At 40.3% G+C, this 23,798-nt stretch overlaps 3 protein-coding genes across 4 annotated transcripts; all 3 read left to right on the forward strand.

Moving 5' to 3' along the window:
- The first annotated feature begins 1,501 nt into the window (after positions 1 to 1,501).
- Positions 1,502 to 8,010, forward strand: cluap1 (clusterin associated protein 1). 2 transcript variants are annotated; one of them, XM_051376879.1, is made up of 13 exons: positions 1,502 to 1,647; positions 3,037 to 3,092; positions 3,214 to 3,325; positions 3,555 to 3,639; positions 3,744 to 3,923; positions 4,313 to 4,408; positions 4,894 to 4,977; positions 5,078 to 5,211; positions 5,627 to 5,768; positions 6,129 to 6,201; positions 6,300 to 6,410; positions 6,574 to 6,623; positions 7,620 to 8,010. In XM_051376879.1, the coding sequence occupies exons 2-13, from the start codon at positions 3,071 to 3,073 to the stop codon at positions 7,809 to 7,811; spliced, it is 1,281 nt and encodes a 426-aa protein (XP_051232839.1). In that variant the 5' UTR covers positions 1,502 to 1,647; positions 3,037 to 3,070; the 3' UTR covers positions 7,812 to 8,010. The 2 variants fall into 2 exon arrangements, with proteins under 2 accessions (XP_051232839.1, XP_051232838.1); XM_051376878.1 differs by lacking the exon at positions 1,502 to 1,647 and adding an exon at positions 2,507 to 2,593.
- A 390-nt stretch (positions 8,011 to 8,400) lies between these two features.
- Positions 8,401 to 11,090, forward strand: ccdc124 (coiled-coil domain containing 124). Its single transcript, XM_051376880.1, has 5 exons — positions 8,401 to 8,502; positions 9,048 to 9,225; positions 9,978 to 10,185; positions 10,360 to 10,465; positions 10,603 to 11,090. The coding sequence occupies exons 2-5, from the start codon at positions 9,067 to 9,069 to the stop codon at positions 10,805 to 10,807; spliced, it is 678 nt and encodes a 225-aa protein (XP_051232840.1). The 5' UTR covers positions 8,401 to 8,502; positions 9,048 to 9,066; the 3' UTR covers positions 10,808 to 11,090.
- Positions 11,091 to 11,562: 472 nt separating this feature from the next.
- On the forward strand, positions 11,563 to 23,444 carry kcnn1b (potassium intermediate/small conductance calcium-activated channel, subfamily N, member 1b). The gene is made up of 10 exons (XM_051376877.1): positions 11,563 to 14,806; positions 16,092 to 17,234; positions 17,742 to 18,179; positions 18,465 to 18,560; positions 18,910 to 19,328; positions 19,495 to 19,636; positions 19,754 to 19,864; positions 20,133 to 20,260; positions 20,487 to 20,556; positions 21,638 to 23,444. The coding sequence occupies exons 2-10, from the start codon at positions 16,107 to 16,109 to the stop codon at positions 21,923 to 21,925; spliced, it is 2,820 nt and encodes a 939-aa protein (XP_051232837.1). The 5' UTR covers positions 11,563 to 14,806; positions 16,092 to 16,106; the 3' UTR covers positions 21,926 to 23,444.
- The last annotated feature ends 354 nt before the right edge of the window (positions 23,445 to 23,798 follow it).

Here is a 23,798-nt window from a genome sequence, read left to right on the forward strand (position 1 = left end):
CATTTTTAAGTTTTTTGTGTATTTTCTTGTACATGCGGTACCTTACATGAGACCCAAAATACATTGTCTATTGCGTGCGTCAAACTAAAAATAGTTTTGCTAACAGATTTTTATTAATGTTAATATATAGCTTCTTCTTGTGGTGATACTTTAATGAGTCTATTATCAGGCTAGTATTTAATTTCTGCTTTAACTTAAATATATGTTTCAAATGGCCTAATGTTCTTATTTTATTTGCTTTGTCTCTTTACTTTTTGTCTTGTGATAAATCTTTATGATGATGAAAAGATGGTCATATATGAGACCATCACTTAATTAGGAGTGACACACACACACACACACATATATGTGTGTGTGTGTGTGTGTGTGTGTGTGTGTGTGTGTATTTTATGCTCAAGCAGATGTAAAAATCATTTTCAAAATAGCCTTAAATAAAGTAAAAGTAAGTTTTATTTATCTTGTGTTACATTATTAGGAAAATAACCTGTACTTGAGCATGCAGGACACTGATTCAGTTACTCAATTTAAATTATAATCTTAAAATTAGACTTGAGCAAAAGAAAACGTGTGATTATATCCTCCCATTAATAATGATGTTATGCTGTATTAAAGTATATCTTGGTGTACACTGACACCTGCTGATGACTGAATGTGTGTAATCCAGTCGTACACACATGGCTGATAACACATGCGTTATGGCTGCCAGACACACGAAACCAATGAGTACAAAAGAAACTTCACATGAACATGATGATCATTTATTGCATTTTTCTTCATCTTTCACTCATTCTCTCCATACAAAAGTAAGCTCATAACGCGTTCAGACACTCTTATCTTCCAGAATAAATCGATAGGCCTAACTGCAGGTCTGTCTTTAATGTTGTGGGATTGTGCTTCCGTGCACATTGGTCCTGAATCCCTCACAACCACCTCCATGTTGCCGGCCGCTGCTGCTGCTGCTGCTGCTGCTCTTCTCCAGCCCGGTGCTTCACCACTCATCTGCGGCCCTGTTAGAGTCCTCGTCCGCTACAGCACAGTCCAGGCGCTGGACACCGGGCAGCGCCAGGTCCCTTTCGTTAAGCTTCTCCAGAAACGAGGAGAGCAATCGTTTGTTTAAATGGTCCGTCAGGGTCCTTTCCTCTTCCACTCGCTCCTTGGCGACATTTCTATCCGACTCCACTTCTTCCGCCTCGGTGTCCGCGCTGAGCTGCGGAGGGGCCGACCGGTGGTTCAAGGACAAGCCGTTCGACTGCTCGCCCTCCCCGGACTGCTGCTCCGTGCAGCTCCCGGCGTCCGCACCGGATTCCGTCTCCATCCGTGATATTAAAGTGGTCTGCAGGGCGGCATTCTCCAGCTCTTTCAGGCGTTTACTGTGGAGGCCGCAGGCAGGAGGTTCATTCCCAGTCGGGTTGTTGTTGTTATGGGGTGGCTCACCAGTTTGCTCCATCATGCTCTGCGTCAGGAGTGTAGCCCATAGATATGAAAGACTCTTGCGGTGCAGACTGAGGGCTCCCTGTGGCCACACATGTTACTGCATCAGTAAAAGACACTGTAACCCTTTGCCAGTGGAGGAAGGTGCTAGAAAAGTATCTGGCATCCCTCTCCTTCAGTTTAAAGTAGCAACACAATTACAAATAAAAGGCAAAAGTAAGTAGCATCATACTTTTGATACTTACAGAATCAAAGATGTTGTCGAGTTGGGGCAAATTTGAATTTATTTGTACTTTTATTAGATCAAAAGCTAATATATGCTGTGTAAAAAACTTCATGTGTATTGTAACAAGTAACTACAGCTGTAAAACAAATGTAGTGAAGTAAAAACTATATTTTCCCCCTGCAGTATAGTGGAAAATAAGTGCCTTAACAACATTTTACTTGACTTGATGGTTGAGTCGCTTTCCACAACTGTTTATAATAATATTATTATCATTATTGTGGACAATAATGTGTCATAATGACACAAATTACTAGGAAAAACTACTAGGTGTGCCCATAACACCTTGATATTACAACTAAGGGACGGTTTCCCCAAATTGAAACATCATAATGACCTTTCACCTTAATCCAGCACTATTACACTTTAAATCATGCTGGACAAAGTCATGGGACCTAAAAAAAAGTCCTTATTCATGATTCAGTAAACCCCCTCTTGTACTCTTCCTGCACGGTCCAATTTAAACTGTTTTGGCTTGATGTAAGTGAACGTCATATCAAAGCAAAATTAGAATTTCCTACAGATGTTTTGGTGAAAAACAAAATCTGTAATATTTGGCCACTTTACTACAACTAAAACACCCACTTCTTTTTTTGTTTGTTTGTTATTTTTACATTGTTTTTATTTAATTGTAGTTTATTACAACAATTAAATGCAATAAACTCAACTCATGCACAAACAGTGTAAATTTGTACACGGGTCAAGTGAATTTAACTTAATTCATTAATCCAGTTGACTTAATAACAAGTGCCACTGTAATAAATCGACATTCGCTATTTTTCTTCTTCTTTTTGACTTCTGTGAGCTTCCGTAACACAAGAATCGGTTTCCATAGAGACCATCGGTGATAGAGGCGAACGAACACTAAGCTAACGACAGGTAACGTTAACAAAACCAATTTAATGCCCGTTTTCTAACCACTGATCGATTACAGTTAGTTAGTTCAGATATAAGCTCATCGATATCTTATTGTAACTGTCTAATCTTCCGTTAACCATCGGCGACACCAAGCGTTAGCCCTTTTTTTTACTAACTTCCAACTAGCCACAAGCTAGATAGGCTATACTGTAGCTACCTCTGCTACACACACCTTCACACACACACACACACACACACACACTAATTAATTCACTACGGATTCTAGTAAAGCAAGATATGGCTGTTTGTTTAGCTTCCACCACCCTGACATGTGGTGTGTGGAGATGAGGATTTACACAGATCTTCATCTTCATCTTCGACCGACTCTCTCAAGATACATTCATGTCAGTGGTGTGATTGTCTGTCAATAACGATGCCTCTTCTCTTCTCTGCTTTGCTGCCAGTGCATGTTTTGCTGTGCAGTGCCAGCAGGTGAAAATGTCCTTCAGAGACTTAAGAAGTAAGTGACGCTCGCTATCTGCTCCCCATTGTTTGTGATAAATCCTCTTTTTTCACTTTAAGAGCTGTGTTTTTGTGTCTTCATCCCCTGTTGGTAATTGAAGTTGCATTTCATTTGGCAGATTTTACTGAAATGATGAGGGCCTTGGGCTATCCTCGGTTGATATCCATGGAGAACTTCAGAACACCAAACTTCACTTTAGTGGCAGAAATCCTGATCTGGCTCGTAAAGAGGTAGATTATATTTCTTAACAAATCAAATCCAAATCCTTCTTCCAAGTTTTACTTTGTAATATGTGAACTTCATTTTCTGAGTCTGGAAGTAAATCTCGTCTACTATCGCTGGGTTGGATCAAATGTTGATGTTTTATTTAGACTAAAACTATATATGGACATCATGTATGTACTCTAATATATTTTTGCTCTTTGTCTTTGGCTCCCTCTCTTTCTCCATTACATATAGATATGAGCCTCAGATGGTTATTCCCACTGATGTAGACACAGAGTCAGACAGAATATTCTTCATCAAGGCCGTGGCCCAGTTTATGGTGACGTCTCTTCTTAAGTTTATACAGAATGTACAAATTGCTCTCAGCTATTGTAGGCCTGCTTTTAGTCAGTCTGTCTTAACCAGTGTCTCGCATGGTTGCAGGCAACTAAGGCTCACATCAAGCTGAACACCAAGCGTCTGTACCAGGCCGATGGCTACGCAGTGAAAGAGATGCTGAAGATCACCTCAGTGCTGTACAGCGCTATGAAGACCAAGCAGATGGCCCTGGGAGAAAACATCGAGGAGGACAACAACAAGTTCAAGTTTGACCTCGGCTCACGGGTGAGATGCAGTTTTTACACTGTGTAATGTTATAGAAGACATATGTATGTTACTTTATACGTAGTTGTTTCTAAACCTAATTACTAAGCTATAAGCTCTCAGGCCCTGCATTGTGGTTGGTTTTAATGTGTTTTGTTGCATTACTTGAAAGGATCTAGTTGGTCATGTATGTCTGACCCACATGCAGTCAGATCAACAGAGAGGTCAATACAATATGTTTGACTTAACAACACATAGTATTTAATATCATTAAATATATTATTTTTCTTTGTATAAAAACTGAACTGATATTCTTATCTTTTTTGAACTTTCTATTTCATATCCTGTTTTATGTTTCATCAAATCGAAGAAAAAGCTGGGTGACTCTGATCACCCTGTCTTTACTTTAGATTTCAGATCTTAAAGTAGCTCGGCAGCTGGCATCAGAGGTCACATCTAAAGGAGCCTCTCTGTATGATTTACTGGGAAAAGAAGTGGACCTAAGGGTGAGTGAAAACACAGATATTACCAGACACACATACTGAGTCCCCACAATCCTTGATAGTGAAAAGGTTGTAAAAAAGAAAAATATTTTTTTGCCATTTGAAGGCCAGATTGTCTGGATTGTATAAAGTGACACAAATGATAAAAAAAAACATTGTAATTTCTTCCTCCGAGACATGATTATTTCAGAAGTAATAAATTTACTAATGTAAAAGTGAATCCTCTCATCCTTATTGGTATTTTTGTTGAGAAACCTCTCTGTTACATAAAGCAGCCATTAACAATCCTAAATGGTTCCGCTGTGCGTGTTGATGAGGCTGGTAGCATGATGTGGCTTTGTTTTTCAGCAGTGAACCAAAGCTGCTGCTCTCAGATGATAACAGCTGTACAAATGTAATGACGTCTATTTGAAAAGAAATCAGTTCAGACAGTTCTGCAGGTGATGCAGGAGATTGCTATACTGTCTTTGTTATCAATGTCCCCACAGGAAATGAGAACTGCGGCCATCGCCAGACCTCTGGAGATCAACGAGACTGAAAAAGCCCTGAGAGCTGCAGTCAAGGAGGTTTTGGTTCGTAGTTATCCTGACAAATCCTTATTTTTTTAAATTCACATATCTGTGAATATCTATGAAATGGCTCTGAATCTTGGCCTTTGTGTTCATTGTCAAGGAAAGTGTGGAGAAGACCAAAGACATGTTGAGTAACGTTGTTTCTGATGAAACCAGTCTGGACAATAAGATTGAGAAGAAGAAGCAGGAGCTGGAGAGGAATCGGAAGAGGCTCCAGACACTGCAGAGTGTCAGGTCAGTTCACAACCTGATAGGTAGCACACAGGAATGATTCCCAAGTGCACTGGGTAAATTAAAGCAAAGCATAGAGTGATTGAGAGTGACGTCAAGTTGTACCATTGCTAAACTTTTAGCCATCTTAAAAGTTTTCTTTCTCCGACTTGCAGCAAGACTTTAAACAAAAGTTTGACAAGCAAGCAGGGTTGCTCAATATGGTTAAAAATTAGAATCATATTGCGACTAGTTTTACAGATATTACAATTGTGACATGATTCACGATTAGTGGGAATGATCATTTTTGCATCACAATATTAATTTTCACTAAAGAAAATATTAAAATGATGATGTCACATTGCAGCCCTACAAGTAAATGTGTCTGTGCTCACCCTGTTGTAAGCGCTTGTTTTATGTTCCTCTGTCACTTCTTCAGGCCGGCCTTCATGGATGAGTATGAGAAGATTGAGGAAGATCTGCAGAAGCAATATGACACCTTTGTGGAGAAGTTTAGGAACCTCTCCTTCCTGGAGTCTCAGCTGGATGAACACCATAGACTGGAGCAGGAGAGGTTTGAGGTGTGTGTGCGTATGATACCTTCTCAGATGTTTTATAAAAAGGACTTCCTGTAGAACTGCTTGTACGTAACCAACACCTGGCACTTGGTCTCAGGAATCTTCAGCATAACTAATTTATAATACTTATATTAATACTTCACTTACCATCCCATTAGTTTTACTCTTTAGCTTAAGGAGAGAGTGATTTATCCTTCTCTTATGTTTTGAACTTGCTTAAATCACAGTTATACCACACAAAGACATCTCCATTTAGCTAGATTTGACAGATGTACGAAGGTTCTTGCAAACTGACGCTCCTCTTCTCTCACCGGCCCTCATTATAACTGGCTATATGTGTTTGTCCTTCTCTTTCCACTGCAGGAGGCTGAAAACACACTGAGAATGATGCAGCACAAACTGAGGGAGGAGGAGAAGGATCTGATGAGGAGTTCCTGTGAGACAACCAATCACACACCGTGAAAGCAAATCACATAATGTCAACTCCAATTTTATGATGTCTCACACTTGTTTCATAAAATATTTTTTCTGCAGTGAAAGATGAGGATTCGGACATGGACGAACCAGAGGACGAAGGTTCAGACAGCGACATGGAAGAGTGTCGCCCTTCTAAGCCACGGCCCACACGAAACGGCGTTGTGGCAGGTACACAGACGAGGGAGAGCCACGTTCTTGTTATGATCCACTATGAGTTCCTTGGAAAAAATGCTTTCTATGGTTCTGATTGGTTTCATATCTGCGATTCTCAAAAGAAAATGCTTCAATTGTTTCATCAAAGTGTGTTTTGTTGCCTTTGTTTGCACCATAGGAAGAGGAGCTCGATTCATCGGGAACATGCAGGGCGGGGACAGTGATGAGGTTAGTACTGACATAGCAACATCAATACAAGATTACTTAAATTAAGCCTGATGTATTTTCTTTTTGAAGACTTTTTTTGCTGATTTTACTCCCAGTGACCCTAGATGGCGCTCTCTCTGTTGTCACAACATTATTTTTTTGTCATTTTTAGTATCCCGTGCACCAGCTCGGATCAGCTTCAGATCCCTTTGGGTTTCCATTTCGTACTCTGTTCCGTATCTCATGATTTTCTGTCATTCACTTGTATTTTAAAAGCCCGCTTTAGCCGTTTCCAGAAGGTCATTCCCTCATGCCAAAAAACAACGGAAAGTAAAGGTTTGTGCAGGACCAGGATCTAGTTCACTCCTTGTTCGTCTGTGTATTTAAAGGAAAAATCCATTCTCAAATTCTCTGACACAGGATAGAGGTTTGTTCACACATGATTAGGAATGGATCTTTATCATTTGCAAAGCATTGGCATGACTATTTTCTTCACAATACCACTGTCGATGCATATATACAGTATAAACCTCACTAGCCGTGTCTTTAGTGTTAGAGAGAAATCATCGCATCTATGGGTGTAAATATGGTATCTGTCTCTTCCACAATGCAGTATAATTTCTGAACATTGGAGCAGATGTTGAAAAGTTTGGAATGGATTTTTCCTTTTTTAAAGTAGGTAAATGGTTTAACTGATCCCTGTAGTGATCTGGCTCCTGGTGGACATGTCCCAGTTCAATTATTCATGGTTAAATCAATTCTGGACTGGGTGTGTTTTCATTACAGCCGAAGAGGTGATTCAGTGATTAGATCCTCCTCCTGTCTGATTGATGTTTTTGTGAGACGTTAGCTGGTTCAGTGTCTAGTTAGAGTGGAATCACGTCCTTCTCTGTTGTACGTCGTGTGTCCAGTAATTACCCAGGTGCTGTAAGTTAAGTTGACATATTAAATCATTTGCCTGGACCTGGATGAGCGTTTGTTAATTGCTGTCATAATTAAGCGTCCCTCCTGTTTCAGACTGAAGATAGCGAGATCGATGTGGACGAGGACGATGAGGAAGATGAGGAAGGCGAGGAGGAAGAGGATGAGGAGGAGGAGAGCAAGGATTTGGAGGATGACAGTCTGGAGGGCCCAGTGTCGAGGGGTGCTCGCCCCTCCAGGGGGGGCCTGAAACCGCCCCTGCTGGAGGAGAGTGACAATGACTTCTGAATGAAGAGCACACACATACACATCAGATTAGAACATCTCAGTACTTATAATATATATATATATATATATATATATATATATATTAATATACATTGATTATGTTCCAGCAGTTTATTTCAACATAAAGCGTTAATATAGTTACTATTTTTCAATATTTGTGTAAAGTGTTTGCCTAAATAAAATATTTACAATTTAAAAACGTTGTCTGTGTCCCTCGACTCGAATATGAGTCAGCTGGTCAGATTGATCATAAGTATTAACATTTTCAGCAAATTTTAGTAAAACACTGAACTTTGAACTCTGTTGTAGCCTTTAGATAAACTCTACTCTGCCAGATTTTACATTTGTATCCACATGATAGATATAGTTTCTTTGACAGTGAAGGAAGTGGTAGTTTATAAAATAATAAAAAACTTAAATACTTAAACAGATACAGATTTCAAAAGTGTTGCCAAATAGAGATGCATCTTAGATACGAGCAGTATTTAAACCAAATGTTTTTAAGTACATTTATAATAGAAGAACAACGTCTTCCTCTGAAGATGAACATCCTGAGCCTCCGTAGGGCCATGGAAACCACAGGAGGCGTCATCAGAGTGCGCGGTGGTCGGAGGGAGGAGGTGGCCGATGCCTCTTGGAAACAACAGTCCGCCGTCGTCTACTCAGCGACCCGTTTCTCCCTCTCATACTGGTATGAAACCGTGTTTACACTCGCCACGTTTGTGTGTCGTGATCATTATCCTCTCAGCTGAAATGTCGGTGGAGTAAAAAACAAAAGAGTGAGCGACTCTCCAACAGAGAAAACATCTGTTTATCAGGCTAACTCCAGTTAGCCGGAGCTAACGAGCCACACTGACAGGCTCTTTGTAGACTTGGCTTACTTTAACTCCTCTTTGCCAACTTACCTGTTTGGTTTTTGCTTAACCCTCGTTTTCAAACCGGTTGCTAAGTAACGGTAGCTATGAAGCAAGAAAAAAAAAAAAAAAAGTCTTTGTTTTATTTAGATGTTATATTATATTAATTCAGATAACGGTAGATTACTACCGTCTTACATGAGCTGCCTGTAATTTAAACACCTTAAACAATTTTCTTTCAGTTAATAGGTGATAATCACCGGAAAAAAATAAAAAATGTAGGTATTGGATTGAAACCCTGACTGTATCAGTACTTGGTTGCAGCCTTGAAAAGTCACTGCTTCAGTCAGACTCTCTCTGATGATGTTTCCTCGTTTCCCAGCTGAAGAGCAGCTGTTGGGATGCCAAAGAAGTTCCAGGGCGAGAACTCCAAGGCGGCCACAGCCAAAGCCCGCAAAGCCGAGGCCAAGGCAGAGGCAGACGCCCGCAAGAAGAAGCAGGAAGAGGATGCTCTGTGGCAGGAAACTGACAAACATGTACTCAAAAAGGAGCAGAGAAAGGTGAGCTGTCTCCCCGGTTTGGTGTCAGTTTCAAACTGCCTCCCCTTTGGCTTTGAGAATTTTCATTTGTCTTCACTGTGATACTTCTTGGATGAGGGGTGTACAGTCAGTTAACAAAGTGAACGTCGTAGTCCCTTCATGCTCCACACAGAGAGAACAAAACAGATAATACAGTTTAGATAAGGATAGCAGAACAAATAGAAGAAAATGGAACAATATATAGTTATTTTCAGACATTTAAACATGGGGGGGGGTCAACAGCTGCAACAAGATAGTGATGGTTTTCATCTTCACATAAAAAGTTCATAGGGGAAACGTCCAAAGAGAGTCTGCCTTCCTTGTCTTGCCGGAGTCGGCCCAGTGATTGTCTAATCCAGGATATTGTTGATACAGTCTGTGATTTCCCATTTTGTCCTGATCAGACCAGGAGCAGGGTCCAAGCTGGCTCTTATCCCAGCTGTCTTTCCTCTCCCCCTGGGGTGATCACCCTCAGTGGTGTCTGGTCCGGTTGATCTTGCTTTGTGATTCTGTGTGCAGTGACCATCTCAACGTCCACCGCCACTCTTCCTTTTTTGATGGTGATGGGCACGGTCGTTCTTTTCAGTGTACTGAATCACGAAGAATTGTGATTTTGTAGACCAAATCATTCAGTGCTTGACACAGGTTCAATACACGTAGTGGCCAAAGTACTTTATAACAACATGCATTTTTTAAACACAAAAGTCTGATGAGAAATCTTTCGGCCGTTGCAGGATGACAAGGAGAAGAAGAGGCTCGAGCTTCTGGAGAGGAAAAAGGAAAATCAGCGACTTCTGGATGAAGAGAGTGCTAGGACAAAAGGCAGAGCCCAGAAGGAGGCTGCATCTGGAGGAAAAGTGACCCGTGCCCAGATCGAGGACGTGCTTCAGAACGAGAAGATGCAGCAGGAGCAGCAGGAGCAGCTGGAGCTCAAACCGAAAGGTAAAGTTCAGGTTGAGTAGGATGACACCAGTATGCTGGTTAGAATAAATATGAAACTTTAGTGGAGATCGGCTATATTCCAGCAGCATTAACTGTTTGGAGGATCAAATTTAGGGCATTTTCTTGAGCTTGACGCCACCATTGTTATGTTTCAAATGAAATTTTGTCCCACAGAAAAGAGCCACCTGGAGACTCCACTGGAAGAGAACGTGAACAGAATTATCCCTGAAGAAGGAACCATCGAAGCTAGAACAATAGAAGATGCCATCGCTGTGCTCAGGTACCGATTGTTCACCGTTCTCTGTGACATCCTGTTGTCCTTGTGATTACTCTGATGTGGATTTAAATTGAGTTTAAGGCAACAAAACAGCACCAATGACTAGTGAGTCTTTATCATTCTCATCTTCCTGTCTCCAGCACGGGACCTGAGGACGTGGACCACCACCCGGAGCGGAGGATGAAAGCAGCGTTTGCCGCCTATGAAGAGGTCAACATGCCCCGCCTAAAAAAGGAGAACCCCAACATGAGGTTGTCGCAGCTGAAGCAACAGCTGAAGAAGGAGTGGATGAAGGCGCCAGAAAACCCCCTGAACCAACGCTTTGCCACCTACAACACAAAGTGAATGCACTGTTTCTCTCCCCCCATAACTCCATTTGAAAACTGTCTGCCTATGCACATTGGAGACTTCCATTGAGAAATTGAATAATCTCATCTAAAAAACGAGTGTTGCTGAGGAGAACTTCACCACTACCCGCCCAGAAACCAGAGGTACCGGAGGACTCCGCTTTGTCACAACTGATCATCATAAATTTAATTATATCATTTTTTTTCCCAAGCACTTCTGGGGAGGTGGGAAGCCAGATGTTTTGAGAGTAACTTATTAAAGTTCGCCACTCGATCATCAATATTTCTTGTTGTTTTTAAATGCCAGACTTCTCTCTTGTTGGGAGACACATAAATCAAGTCACATACGCTGATGTCAAACATTTCTGCCAACTAGTTAGCTGAGCTGCTGTCGCCAGTGGATTAAGAGTGTGGGTTTTAGGCATACAACAATGCCTAACCCCTTTAAAAACAGCATTGCATTTACTCTAAAATAAAGCTGGATGGCTGAGTGGTTACAAAGATTAACTGTAACAGCTTTTTTGCCGTTCTCATGTCTGTCAGCCAGACGACAAGGACCAGGAAGTCTGTTAAATGCAGCAAATGTAAAATGTGATACTGTTAAGTTTGTGCTGTTGTCTCATTACCTGCAATGCAAATGCTCATGCTCAAGTATTCACACAAGTATGTGCGCCCTGATGCCTTCCCGCCAGTATTTTAAGGCGGTATCCTCAGCAGAGGCCTGGGGTAGCAGCTTGTACCAATAAAATAAACTGTCACTTCATTTCCTTATAACTCAACTGCAGGAATTGAGACCTAATTCAGCTGTGTTTACAGGCAAGATTTTATTAGTACAAAAAAGAACTTGACAGCATAAAGCCATCATCAGGGTTACAAAACAAATATGAATCTGTAGAGTCAAGGAAATATTCAGTTTTAACCATCTCCAGGCCTGTAACTGTGGCTGAACTTGGCCTTCCTTATCTTCTCTAGCAGATCCTTTGGCCTTAAGCCAGTTATTTCAAGGCCCTATTAGCTTCATAAATTAGGTGGGCAAGTGAAATGAAAGTAGATTGTGACTGACTGAAAACAGACGGCTCGGGTTATGATCCAAACACTCAGAGCTGTGTTGGTGCTTTGTTTAATTGTGTACGGATGCAGCTTTCCTTTTAATCACTAGTCACAAACCTTAAAAGAACTTAAATGCAGTTTATTGCAACAACACTTGTTTTTTGCCTCCTAACATTTACAGAATTATTTATGTAGGATCGATTTAACACCGCCATGGTAGTAGTTGTTTCTTTTGAGTTAGTTAGTCATTTATATAGCCAGCAATGGTGTCCAGTGCTGCTGTTGGTCACAAAGGTTTTCTCCAGCGCAGCAACATTTATATACTGAGCTGCTGAGGCAGCAAGCTGTTGGCTTTGCAGGTTTGTCTGATAGCAGTTGCAGAGTCAGAAAGCAGCAGTAACATAGTTAAAACAATTTAACAATAATATCTGCAGTATTATTTGGGAAATAACCACCCAACATGGCTCCTCCACAGGCCTGAAAATGAAAAGGAAATATGTAGAGCAAGTGTAGCCAGTTTAAGATTCTTGGGAAATACATATACTGTGTTCCAAATTATTATGCATATACTGTTTTTGTTCTTTTTCTTACTAAATAGTCGATATATTTGGCAGTCAATAGGGTTTTTTATTCCTCAACAATTATATAGTAATCTGGATTTTATTAATCCATAATAATAATAATTACCAATTATGACAATGGCATTTTTTGCAAAATAACTCAAAATGCCGTGTTCCAAATTATTATGCAAAACAAAAAATAGTTTCTAAAGGATTGAAAACAGAAATCTGTTGTATTTGATGCTTTAGAGGGGATACATTTTCTCAAATAAAAGCTATTTAAATCAAAAACATCTTTACAGATCGAGTTACATATTAACATAGGAGCCCTTCTTTGATATCACATTATCAACTCTCTCATCCATTGAACTTGTAAGTCCATGTACAGTTTCTGCCTGTATTTCCTTTGAGGATACCAGAATTGCCTCCCAGAGCTGCTGTTTTAAGGTAAACTGCCACCCACCCTCATAGAGCTTCCTTTTAAGGATGCTCCACAGGTTCTCAATAGGGTGGAGGTCAGGAGATGATGGTGGCCACACCGTGATTCTTTCTCCCTTAATGCCCATAGCAGCCTAGGCCTCAATGGTATATGTTCCAGCATGGGATGGTACGTTGTCTTACATGAAAATGATTTTACTCCGGAAGGCACGGTTCTTATTTTTATACCATGGCAGGAAATGGGCAGTGAGGAACTCTACACAAATCCATCATTTTGACACCTTCAGGCACCTTAAAGGGGCCTACCAACTCACTTCCCATGATTCCAGCCCAAAACATCCCTCCACCACCTCCTTGCTGACGTCGCAGCCTTGTTGGGACATGGTCACCATCCAGAACTCCATCTAGTGTAGCACTGCATACATCAGCGAATAAAACTGTTAGACAATTAGTCTTAATGTATTTCTGAGCCCACTGCAATCATGTCTCCTCGTGGGCATTGTTTAAGGGTGGCCGAAATACAGCTTTATGCACATCAGCAAGCCTCTGGAGGATCCTGCGTCAAGAGGATCTTGGGACTCCAGAGGCACCAGCAGCTTCAAATACCTTTTTTACTACTCATCAGTGGCTTTTTTCACAGCTGCTCACTTAATACGATGAATTAGCCTTACAGAAACTTTCCTTTATCTGAACGAACCCGTTTGCGCTCTATTTCGTAAAATATCCAGTAGTTTCATACCTATTGAAAGATACTGCACTATTTCACACTTTTCATCTGCAAAAAGATATTTTTTCCCCCTGTATTGCATGAAACCTGTGACTTGCTTAATAATGTGAAACAACATCCTTAAGTAGTTTCCCATTAATTAGGCTCACCTGGCAAACTAATTAGGACAAACCTGTCTGAGATTGATGTCAGTGAACTAAACAGACATGGAAAGCAGCACAATTGAAAACTTTCATTGAAAAACAAAAAATCTAATGTTTTTTTAATTGAAATCATATTTGCATAATAGTTTGGAACACAGTATATATATACACACTGTGTTCCAAACTATTATATGAACATATATATATGTTTTATGGCCAATAATTAAGAAAATAAATTATTTTTTTAGAAGCATGTACTTCACTTTGAAAGGCAACAGGGATGTTTCAGGTTTGCAGATCTTTATTTCAAAATGGAAGCAAACCCCCACAAAACACCAATCCTCCTCCTGGCTGAATCTAGACTTCGAACATCTGTGATCTTTTAAATTGACAGTGTAGTGTTTTTAATAAATATATACCTTTTAGTAGAATTATTACAAACTTTTTGTTACATTTGTTCTGTCATCTACGACACATCTGTGGAGGTCTTTTAGTCACTGGTTTGATTCATTCAGAACCAGATTTTAAAAATGTCCACCTTTGTCCGGCCAGGCTCTTGTGGCGGAGGAGATAAGAGACTGTGCGAAGGCCTTTGAACCACAGAGCTTCAATGACAAGTTCAACTGACCCTTTATTTTCCTTTTTTGAATTGTAAGCGACCAGTTCCTTTTCTTTCCCCTAGCAACCAATCAGTCCATTCGCAATTTATAGGGATTTCTTTGAGCTTGTACGTCTGATCTTCCGCCTTAACACTGGTCTGATGTTACAGGTTTTTGTTTTTCTGCATCCTAACCTGCTGCTGCACCCTCCCACTCCCTGTCCATTTGCATGGCAACCCTTTACCAGGCCAGCTGCTGCTGCCCTTTTCTTTCTTCATGTTGAATTCTAATCATTACTTTCAAAGGAAAGCGTCTCCAAAGCTCCTTTATCAAGTGTTCGTACTGGGAGGAGGCAAGCCGCTGTCCAACACCCACTCAGGCTACTGCTCTTCTTCTTAACGCTTCTGTTTTGCAAACCAGGAACATTTCCTATTAGTAACCTGCTTTCAAGTTTGGAGAAACATCGTACGGAAGAAGAAGGTAAGGGTTACTGGTAGTGGTGGGAATTTGTTCATATATTTATGAAAAAGAATATCAGAAAACTTGAGATGGTAAATTGCAGTTGGAGGGTTAAAGTCGAAAATAAGACAACTACCATTTGGAATAATTAGGTTTGGCTCTTAGAAAAGGATGAGCACCCATGAAAATGATACCTAAGTTGTAAAGCATGTTAAGATGAACTGTTCTCTGTCTTTGAGTATTTACTGAGGGGTTTATTTAAGAGTGAGCACAGTAAATATCATGTAGTATCAGCCGTGTACGTCACATCAGGGTGACATCTGATAAAATAAAAATAAATGGATACATCATTACTTTTCTAAAAATATGACAATTCTGTGAGTTTCACTGACTAGAGTTATTCATTTACGATGTGTTTTCACCCTTTTTTTTGTCACAGTAAAAATGATTAAATAGTAGGTGACACAAAATTACATACATTTCTTAAATGTTTGTTGTAATTTAAGACTTTAGCACAACAATGCCTAATTCTAACTGAATTTATTTCCTCCAAAATAGTTAAATAATGTTTGAAACTGATCAGTATAAATCTCTGAGCCTTCTTGATTTTCATGTCCAGTAGACTAAGATCAGAGGGGGGTCACATCTGCTTCTGACAGAGTGTTTCACATTCATAACCAGCTGAACACGCAGTTTGAGATTAAAGAAATAATTGCTTTTATACCAGTGATTATTTTGCCTTGAGTAAACACTCTACATGTAAGCACAGGAGTGTGTATTATTAGTCAAATAACTGACTGACTGTTATATTTACATTTTAAGGATTAAGTACATTTGATTTACTTTTTTGCCATCCATGTTTCTCACCAAGCAAATGTCATTATTGAGGCTAAAAACAGACACAAATATGAGATAAAACAGTTTTTAAAATACTTTAAAAATGACATTAGTTTCTATGTTTCTTTTGTTGCCTACGAAGACAAACATTATTCTCATTTTCAAAGATCTGTCTGATTTGTGTACACTTTTAGTTGTTTCTTCTTGGGTAATTCGGAGATCCTTCTGCAGTCCGGGCTTAATACCATATGCTCATTTATGGGCTATGTTTTTGGGAAAAGAAGGAGAAAAATAAACATTAATTTATGGAAAACTGTGTGCACATCATTTAACTGTAACATCCTGCATTCAAATATATTTCAGTCTATTTCTTTGTTGCATCCGTGTGTCATCCTCCTCTTTCACATCTTCCCTCTTTCTTTCCAGTTACAAGTGAAAAATGATCTGTGTATGTGATCTCTTTTTTTAGCTCTGCAGTGATGCCATGAGGTTGATTCTGGTTAAACCCACCAATGCAACTCGACGTCTTGACTCAACGGGTGAAGTCTTCCGTGATGAGGACCATGAGCATTGTACCTCAGGAGGTCCATCACCTCTGAGAAAATCTCCTGAGCAGATGCATGATCGATACTCCGGTACCTCTGTGGAAGCGTCGTCTCCCCCACAGGAGACGAGTCTGTGCTGTGTTTCATCTTCACCCCACGAAAGGTCTAATGGAATCAGTCCGTCGCGAGTTTCAGCCCAGATGTCACCACTGAAAACCCGAAACCTAACCTTATCACAGCTGAGTGATCAGGACTGGTTGCTGCTTTGTGGCCAGGTTAGCGGTGTAGGAGATGATTCACTCTCAGAAGACAGAGCAGGGACCAGTGTGGGACATCCAAACCATAATGACAGATGTGGTTGTTCCTGTCCTGATGCACACCAACATACAACTTCTAGTTTTCATCCGCAGTCTAAACAGGGCTCAGTCCAAGACTGCCTCTCCCGGGTTTCAAACAAGAAAAGCCTTTCATCCTTACCACACACCCAGACTTTCTCACAAAGCCCCCAAGCTCCGACCACTTGCCAGGTTTTACCGCAGCAAACAAACCAAAGGGATCTTTTGAAACCTGCAACAAACCATCCACAGGATAATTTCATGCTCCAGTGCAGTGACCAAGAAGGTCGAAAGGAGCTGTTGCAGCAACAGCCTTGCAATCATTTTAAACTGAAAGACAGCAGCCAAGCAACTTTATTCAACATCCCTCTGAACTCTATAGAGTGTGCTGAAACAAACCAGAAACTTCACCAACATCCTCAGTCTGCTGTCACAGCAGACCTCAACTGGAGAGAGCTTTTTGGTAAAGAACCACTGCTAGTTCAGCAGTGTCAGAAGCAAGACTCTCACTGCTCAACAAGCAGCGATCAAACCTGCAAGTCATCTGGGGAGCCCTCTGTTGTCCTCAAGTGCCGTCATCTCCCTTACAACCCTTTAACTAGCTTGGCACGCGTGAAGAGGTCGTCGACTCCAGCCAGTAACAAAAGTGTCCAGTCCTTCTCCACCAGCCAGTATAGTTCACTTGAGAACCAGGATTTAGTGGAGGAGAGAGCAAGACAGCGACAAAGTCAGGTACAGGATTTTCTTCAAATGCTGTAGCTTCTAGACCTGGTGTGGGAGGTCTTTACCTAAAGAAATTAAATAAGTCTTATAGAAATAGTGGGAAACATTGTTAAATGGCAGCTAAACTTCATACCTGTGCACCTTTAAAACACATCTTCAAAGACATCTTATGAGACTGTAATTAAAAGGTAGTGACGGAACAAGAGAGAAGTTCTGTTTCTAAGTTGTGGACAAGATTTTCTACTAAAATCTGACACCAGAATTTAATTTGGGCAACTTCCACAGCATGAAAGTTTGCCGTTGATGCGGTACTCCTTGAACGTCTTTCCTTGTGCAACTTTGATTGTCACATAAAAGCAGTTTGGTTTGCATGCAAAATTTGAAGCATTGTATTATGCTGTGTTTCCTCCTTTTCAATAAGCCCAGTTGCTGATTCTAAAGGCAATAGATAAGTATATAAGTATGTTGTCTGATTAATTACATGGCCTGTCCTGACTGTCTTACTTTGTTTTGCAGACAAACTCTCAGCACCTCAGTGGATCAAGACTCTCCTTTGCCAAACACACCCCTCCACCTTCTAACACCTTAGAAACTGGTGGCATAGTAAACGGGTATGCACTGCGACCGCTGAGCAGCAACAGCGCTTTAACATCCAGTCACTCAGATCTCAACTTGGGCCAGCAGCCTCTTCAGCTCCTTCACAGTGCCATCCTGGAGGACGCCTTCTCCAAAGTCATCAGAGAAGATTCCAGTAAGGCCAACAGCGAGAACCTGACCAGGGAGGAAGGCAGCGTACCACAGAAGAAGACCAAGGACATTAGCTACCGGCTGGGTCAGAGGAGAGCTCTTTTTGGCAAGCGCAAACAGCTGAGCGATTATGCGTTGGTCTGTGGGATGTTTGGCATCATCGTCATGGTGATTGAGACAGAGCTGTCGAGGGGGTTTTACAGCAAGGTACTGTAATACTCCTCAAACACACTTTATTCATACAGTAGAACATGTACTGTAAAGCGAAAGGTTTCATAGAGCATTTTTATACATTTTTGTACAGAGATATCAAGTTTTCATCAATGTGTTCCTTTAAAATATCCCATTACTGCCAACTTAGCAACGATGTCGCTGGAACAGCAAGAACATCCTTGATTTAGTGGGCAGACATCACCTACTTTATTTGTTTTGGTCATTCAGTGTGTCTTCACAACCGGCTGCACTCACCATGTTCATGTTTTTGTCTTACAGGAATCCATATATTCATATGTACTGAAAGGCCTGATCAGCCTCTCTACTGCTATTCTTCTTGGACTCATTGTGATGTACCATGCGAGGGAAATCCAGGTATGTGGAAGAAATAAGAGAACTCCATGCATACTTATGGTCCATGGTTCCTATATTATTATCCAGTATTCTTAGTACTCCGAGTGGCAAAATAAGTCAGCCATGTGGGTAATCTGATTTGTAGTATATCCTGATTTGTGGTACATCCTGATTTGTGGTACATCCTGGGGCACAAAAGTGGACAATCTACTGGTTCTGTATGATAAAATGCCCAAAACCCTTTGAATAAAACAAAACACAAAGACAAACCTGACTGCTGATCTCAATTGCTTCAATCGAACTTTCAAATCAAAAACTACAGTCCAAACAAATACATATATTGTTAATACTGCTTCTCTTCTCCCTACAGCTCTTCATGGTGGACAACGGAGCAGATGATTGGAGGATAGCTATGACCTTTGAGCGGATCCTTTTTGTTGTGTTTGAGCTCCTTATCTGTGCCATCCATCCAATTCCGGGCCAGTACGTGTTCACCTGGACTGCCCGACTGGCCTTCAGCTACACAGCATCAGTAGCGGACGCTGATGTCGACATCATCCTCTCTGTGCCGATGTTCCTGCGCCTCTACCTGATTGGCCGGGTCATGCTGCTCCACAGCAAACTGTTCACAGACGCCTCCTCCCGCAGCATTGGGGCGCTCAACAAGATCAGCTTTGACACTCGTTTTGTCATGAAGACTCTGATGACCATCTGCCCGGGCACAGTCCTGCTGGTCTTCAGCGTGTCCTGTTGGATCATCGCAGCGTGGACCGTGCGCGTATGTGAGAGGTATCAGCTTAAAAGTTTTCACTCTTCCTTTGAGTAACCAATTCCATTGCTTCAGTATCACAGTTTTTCAAATTGTGGATATTATTTTGAGAAACCCAAATCAGTGCTATCAGAAAAGACTCTCTGTGTTGAGGATTTACATCAGCTGGGTGTTATGACTCTACAGGTATCATGATGCACAGGAAGTGACCAGTACCTTCCTTGGAGCGATGTGGCTGATCTCCATAACCTTCCTGTCCATCGGCTACGGCGACATGGTCCCTCACACCTACTGTGGGAAGGGGGTTTGCCTCCTGACAGGAATCATGGTGAGATTTGTTCGGATACAGTTGAATCAGACATGTGATTGAGGATAATCCCATATTAGAAACTTTTTAATTTACAATAAACATCGTTATGTTTATATAATTTTGTCTCCTCCTCAGGGAGCGGGCTGCACAGCCTTAGTGGTTGCTGTTGTTGCAAGGAAGTCAGAACTCACCAGAGCCGAGAAGCACGTCCATAACTTCATGATGGATACTCAGCTCTACAAAAAGGTCTTTACACTCACACATGTACATTTATTGTATGTTATTTTCAATGTTCCATCTGAACAGTACATTTTTGACCATATTGGGTCAGTTCATGTTTTGTTTGATTCATGTCTCAGACTTTCACAGGTCAACAGTCAACACAATGATTTGACACAGATACCAGCAAAACAAAGCACATGACACAAATGTTACTTACTGTAAATCTGATTGGAAACAATTAGTGACATTCATATTCAGCTGTGTAATCTGCCTGATTTCCTATCCTCCTCAGATAAAAAACACAGCAGCCAATGTGCTGAGGGAGACGTGGCTCATCTACAAAAACACAAAGCTGGTCAAGAAGATTGACCGTGCCCGAGTACGCCACCACCAGCGAAAATTCCTGCAGGCCATCCACCAGTAGGTATAAATATGTCATCACCAGAAGGAGTACAGAGTTAAGACAAAGAGAAAAGACATTCCCCCATCACAGCTTGAGTAACATTCAGATAGATAGTTACAGTGTGCTGGTGGCTTTATTCATATACATATGTAATGATTTCAGTTTTTAGCAAGACAAACTGTACTGTACTGTATTTATTTTACTTGAGGCAAAAGTGACTTTGGTTTTGATTTTCAATTTTAGACTGCGAACGGTTAAAATGGAGCAAAGGAAACTGACTGATCAGGCCAATACAGTTGCTGACCTTGCCAAGGTTTGTATATGCAGTAACTGTGTTTCCTTTTTTACTTTACTTGGATGTTTGGAGCTTCACTGTGCAGAATGATGTATGAGTTTTGACGCTAGAAGACTGTTTTCATTTTCATCTGCTCAAGTGTCTCTGTGCTTGCCTTGAATGTGTACGTACAAGCGGGATTTTATAACACTACATCTAGTTTGGAAGCTAATAATGGTCCAATATGCAACTTACACAATTGTGATGTGGGAACTTCACCAAACCCAAACACCTATTGTATTGTTAAGATGCAAAATGGCACTAGAATCCAAAGTTCCCACAAGAAAAACTGAATAAACAGCGATTTATACTATACATATATTTTCTTTTATTAATTAAGAAAGTGTTATTGCAAACAGCAAGGCCCCACTTTGGGCAGCTGTGCACTAAGTACTTTTAGTGGGAGAAATTTGTATCCAAATTAAACAAAACATATCTGTATATCAATAGATTATGAATTTTTCAATAAGGGAGAATGTTTTTCCTTTTAAGTTGTATGTTGTTTATTTAAGTTTTCACACATATTATCATTATGAAAACATATCTTGAGGGGATCTGTAAGTTTCATCAAACACACAACCAGAAAACATCTCTTTCTATTTTTAAATATTTTTCGATCAAATTCCCATTACTTTAGTAATAACTTTGTACTGTATTAAAAGGCACTTCACTTTTGGGGGCTGTCTGAGGTCTTTTTATTTCATACAGTAATGTGGAATGGACTCACTGAGGGCCAGAAACTTTACTACTATAAATATGCCATATTATGGAAAAACTCAAGTGGGATTTAAATATTACCCCTTATTATTATTTTTCTACTTTGTATTACTGTGCATTGACAGCTGACAAATCCTACCTTTTTACAAAAATCTTTTTATATCTTGCATTTTTAACTACTGCAACCACTAGATAAAACTTATTTTACTTTTAACATTTCTGCATTCAAAAATATGTCTTTGGCGTAGATGTTCTCTACTCCACTTACCTTGATGTCTCCTCAAATAGACCACAACATGCTGTAAAGTCAGATGTATGAACAGTCCTCCCTGTTGCTTTGCAGACCCAGAACATGATGTATGATCTGGTGATGGAGCTGCAACATCGAAGTGAGGAGCTAGACAGGAGGATTGTAGCTCTGGAGGAGAAACTGGACTCAATCCTCCTCAGCGTGCAGTCGCTGCCCGTTGTGCTTTCTCAAGCAATAACAAAGCTACAAAAGGATTTCCTGGACGACTTGGCCTGCCGTGTCCACTTCCTGTCATCCTCCCTGAGCTCTGAGTGCTGTTCAGTCCCTGCCAGGCAGCTCTATCCAGGATCCACCACACCAGAGACACCATACAGCTCATAGGCCTCACTCAGTGGTTTTCAGTCCTTCTTTTTCATGCTGGGAATGATTTTCTAAACATGCACACTCTTTTATAGCAACACTCTGCTACACATTCATACAGTTACACACATTCACCCCTGGGAGTTAAAGCTACCATCTCATACTGAGCACTTCCAATGAGAAGGGAAGTACATCATTTAGGGGATAAAAAGGGAGATTGTTATTCCTTAATTTCCTCTGCTTAAAGTTAAAGTTAGTTCAGGCACTGGGTTTTCGCCTATAACGAGACAAACATCAGTCCATAGAGCCTCCTTTGGTCCATATAGGAAGATGATTTCTATGGTTCATGGAGAGTTAAAACTTTGTCAATAAAATCTACAATGAAAATTAGTTAGAAATTATTAAGTGGAAAGAATTAACTAATTCCTAACCAATCAACTATCTTGCAGCATTTTAGTTCTGAAACTTTCTCAGAAGTGTGCTTGTGACTGAGTTATTCCTACAGTCACAGTGGCTGTGAAAGGAGGGAGAAAGGCTACTTCCCCTTTTAATGCTGAGGTTGCATAGGGTGGGAGTATTATGAAAGAGAAAGAAAATGTAAACATTTAAATAGAATGTATAATTCACTCATTAGTGTAATGCTATGTCAACTAGAAGACATCTGCTGCAGTTTGTGAAGACTAAGAAAAAGATACTTAAAGTCCCCCTCCACTCAAAGATATGTTTTTCTTCTTGTTCCTACAGTTAGATGTTTGAGCTATTCATAGATTCTGGTATTTTTAATGAGGTAATGAAGCTAGTTTTTCACACACACGTTATTGTTCCAAGCAGATGGTTTGTATATATGTCTTCATGCATGTCTGAAGGGGATCTTAAAGTTAACTTTTTAAAGAATGAGATCAGTTTTTCTGTTCCTGTACATCCGAGCGTTGTTGTTTTTCCTGCTCCATTAGGACAATGTTTTCTGCATTTTACAGTAAATGGGGCCCTCCATTAGAAAAAAGTGATTATCCATAGAGGAGAGATTGTCTATGATTACTTTCAAAGCAATAATGGTCTAGTGCCAGCGCTTTTATTTGCTCACCATGAGAAGTGTAGTCTACCATGGTAAGACAACACTATTATGATTGTGTCAAATGCCAGATTAAAGCCTAGAGGGGAAGAAACATTGCAGTCAGGACACCTAGACTTTAGAAGTTTGTCTGAAGGTATAACATTCATTTAACACTGAAACTTCTTTCATTTAAGACCTAATTTGCTGCTTCTTGTGACTTTTCCTGTGTCAGTAACTTCTTAAGTTGCAATAAAGTTTGTTTATATCTAATAACTGTATTAGTTTTGAGACCGTCCTTTTTGTTTCACTGGCCTTAGCCTACACAACATTAATGTTTTATATGTGTGTATGAAGCAGTTTAGACATAATGGAGACGTATTGTGTCTCTCACAAGTGACGTATACTTTGTAGTATTTAAAACTTTTTGTAGCAGCAACACAGTATTTAAGACAGTCACTGGTAATAAAACCTATCTCCAGAACTCCATTTCTGTGTTGTTTTACTCACTTAATCAAATATAAATGTGTATCTCTTGTCGTAGGTGTCTTTATGTTTGCCTTGGCAGTGACACCTCTCTTGGGAAATGGTACTACGCAAAACAGAGAAATATATGTTTCAGTAAAGTTAATTAATTTTCTTTGTTTTAATTTGTATTTTTATGATATCTTGCTTTTAATTGATGGCCGACACTAGAGAGTGACAGGACAACACTGGGGGGTCAGACTTTGAGCAGGGGGGATGCTGTGGGCCCCCCAACACAAAGTTTATTATAATCACTAAACAAATAAGCAGCAGCAAGTGACAGCAACACACAATCTATACTATGAACCAAAATACAGA

This window comes from Dicentrarchus labrax, unplaced genomic scaffold (genome assembly GCF_905237075.1).
Source record: "Dicentrarchus labrax unplaced genomic scaffold, dlabrax2021, whole genome shotgun sequence".
Lineage (NCBI taxonomy): Eukaryota > Metazoa > Chordata > Actinopteri > Moronidae > Dicentrarchus > Dicentrarchus labrax.

Coding starts and splice junctions, on each gene's coding strand:
- cluap1 (XM_051376879.1), top strand. CDS start 3,071: ATGTCCTTCAGAGACTTAAGAA. Junction 3,093..3,213: donor GTCCTTCAGAGACTTAAGAA/GTAAGTGACGCT, acceptor TTCATTTGGCAG/ATTTTACTGAAATGATGAGG. Junction 3,924..4,312: donor AGTTTGACCTCGGCTCACGG/GTGAGATGCAGT, acceptor TCTTTACTTTAG/ATTTCAGATCTTAAAGTAGC.
- ccdc124 (XM_051376880.1), top strand. CDS start 9,067: ATGCCAAAGAAGTTCCAGGGCGAGAACTCCAAGGCGGCCACAGCCAAA. Junction 9,226..9,977: donor TCAAAAAGGAGCAGAGAAAG/GTGAGCTGTCTC, acceptor CGGCCGTTGCAG/GATGACAAGGAGAAGAAGAG. Junction 10,186..10,359: donor GCTGGAGCTCAAACCGAAAG/GTAAAGTTCAGG, acceptor TTTGTCCCACAG/AAAAGAGCCACCTGGAGACT.
- kcnn1b (XM_051376877.1), top strand. CDS start 16,107: ATGAGGTTGATTCTGGTTAAACCCACCAATGCAACTCGACGTCTTGAC. Junction 19,329..19,494: donor ACCGTGCGCGTATGTGAGAG/GTATCAGCTTAA, acceptor ATGACTCTACAG/GTATCATGATGCACAGGAAG. Junction 20,557..21,637: donor CAGTTGCTGACCTTGCCAAG/GTTTGTATATGC, acceptor GTTGCTTTGCAG/ACCCAGAACATGATGTATGA.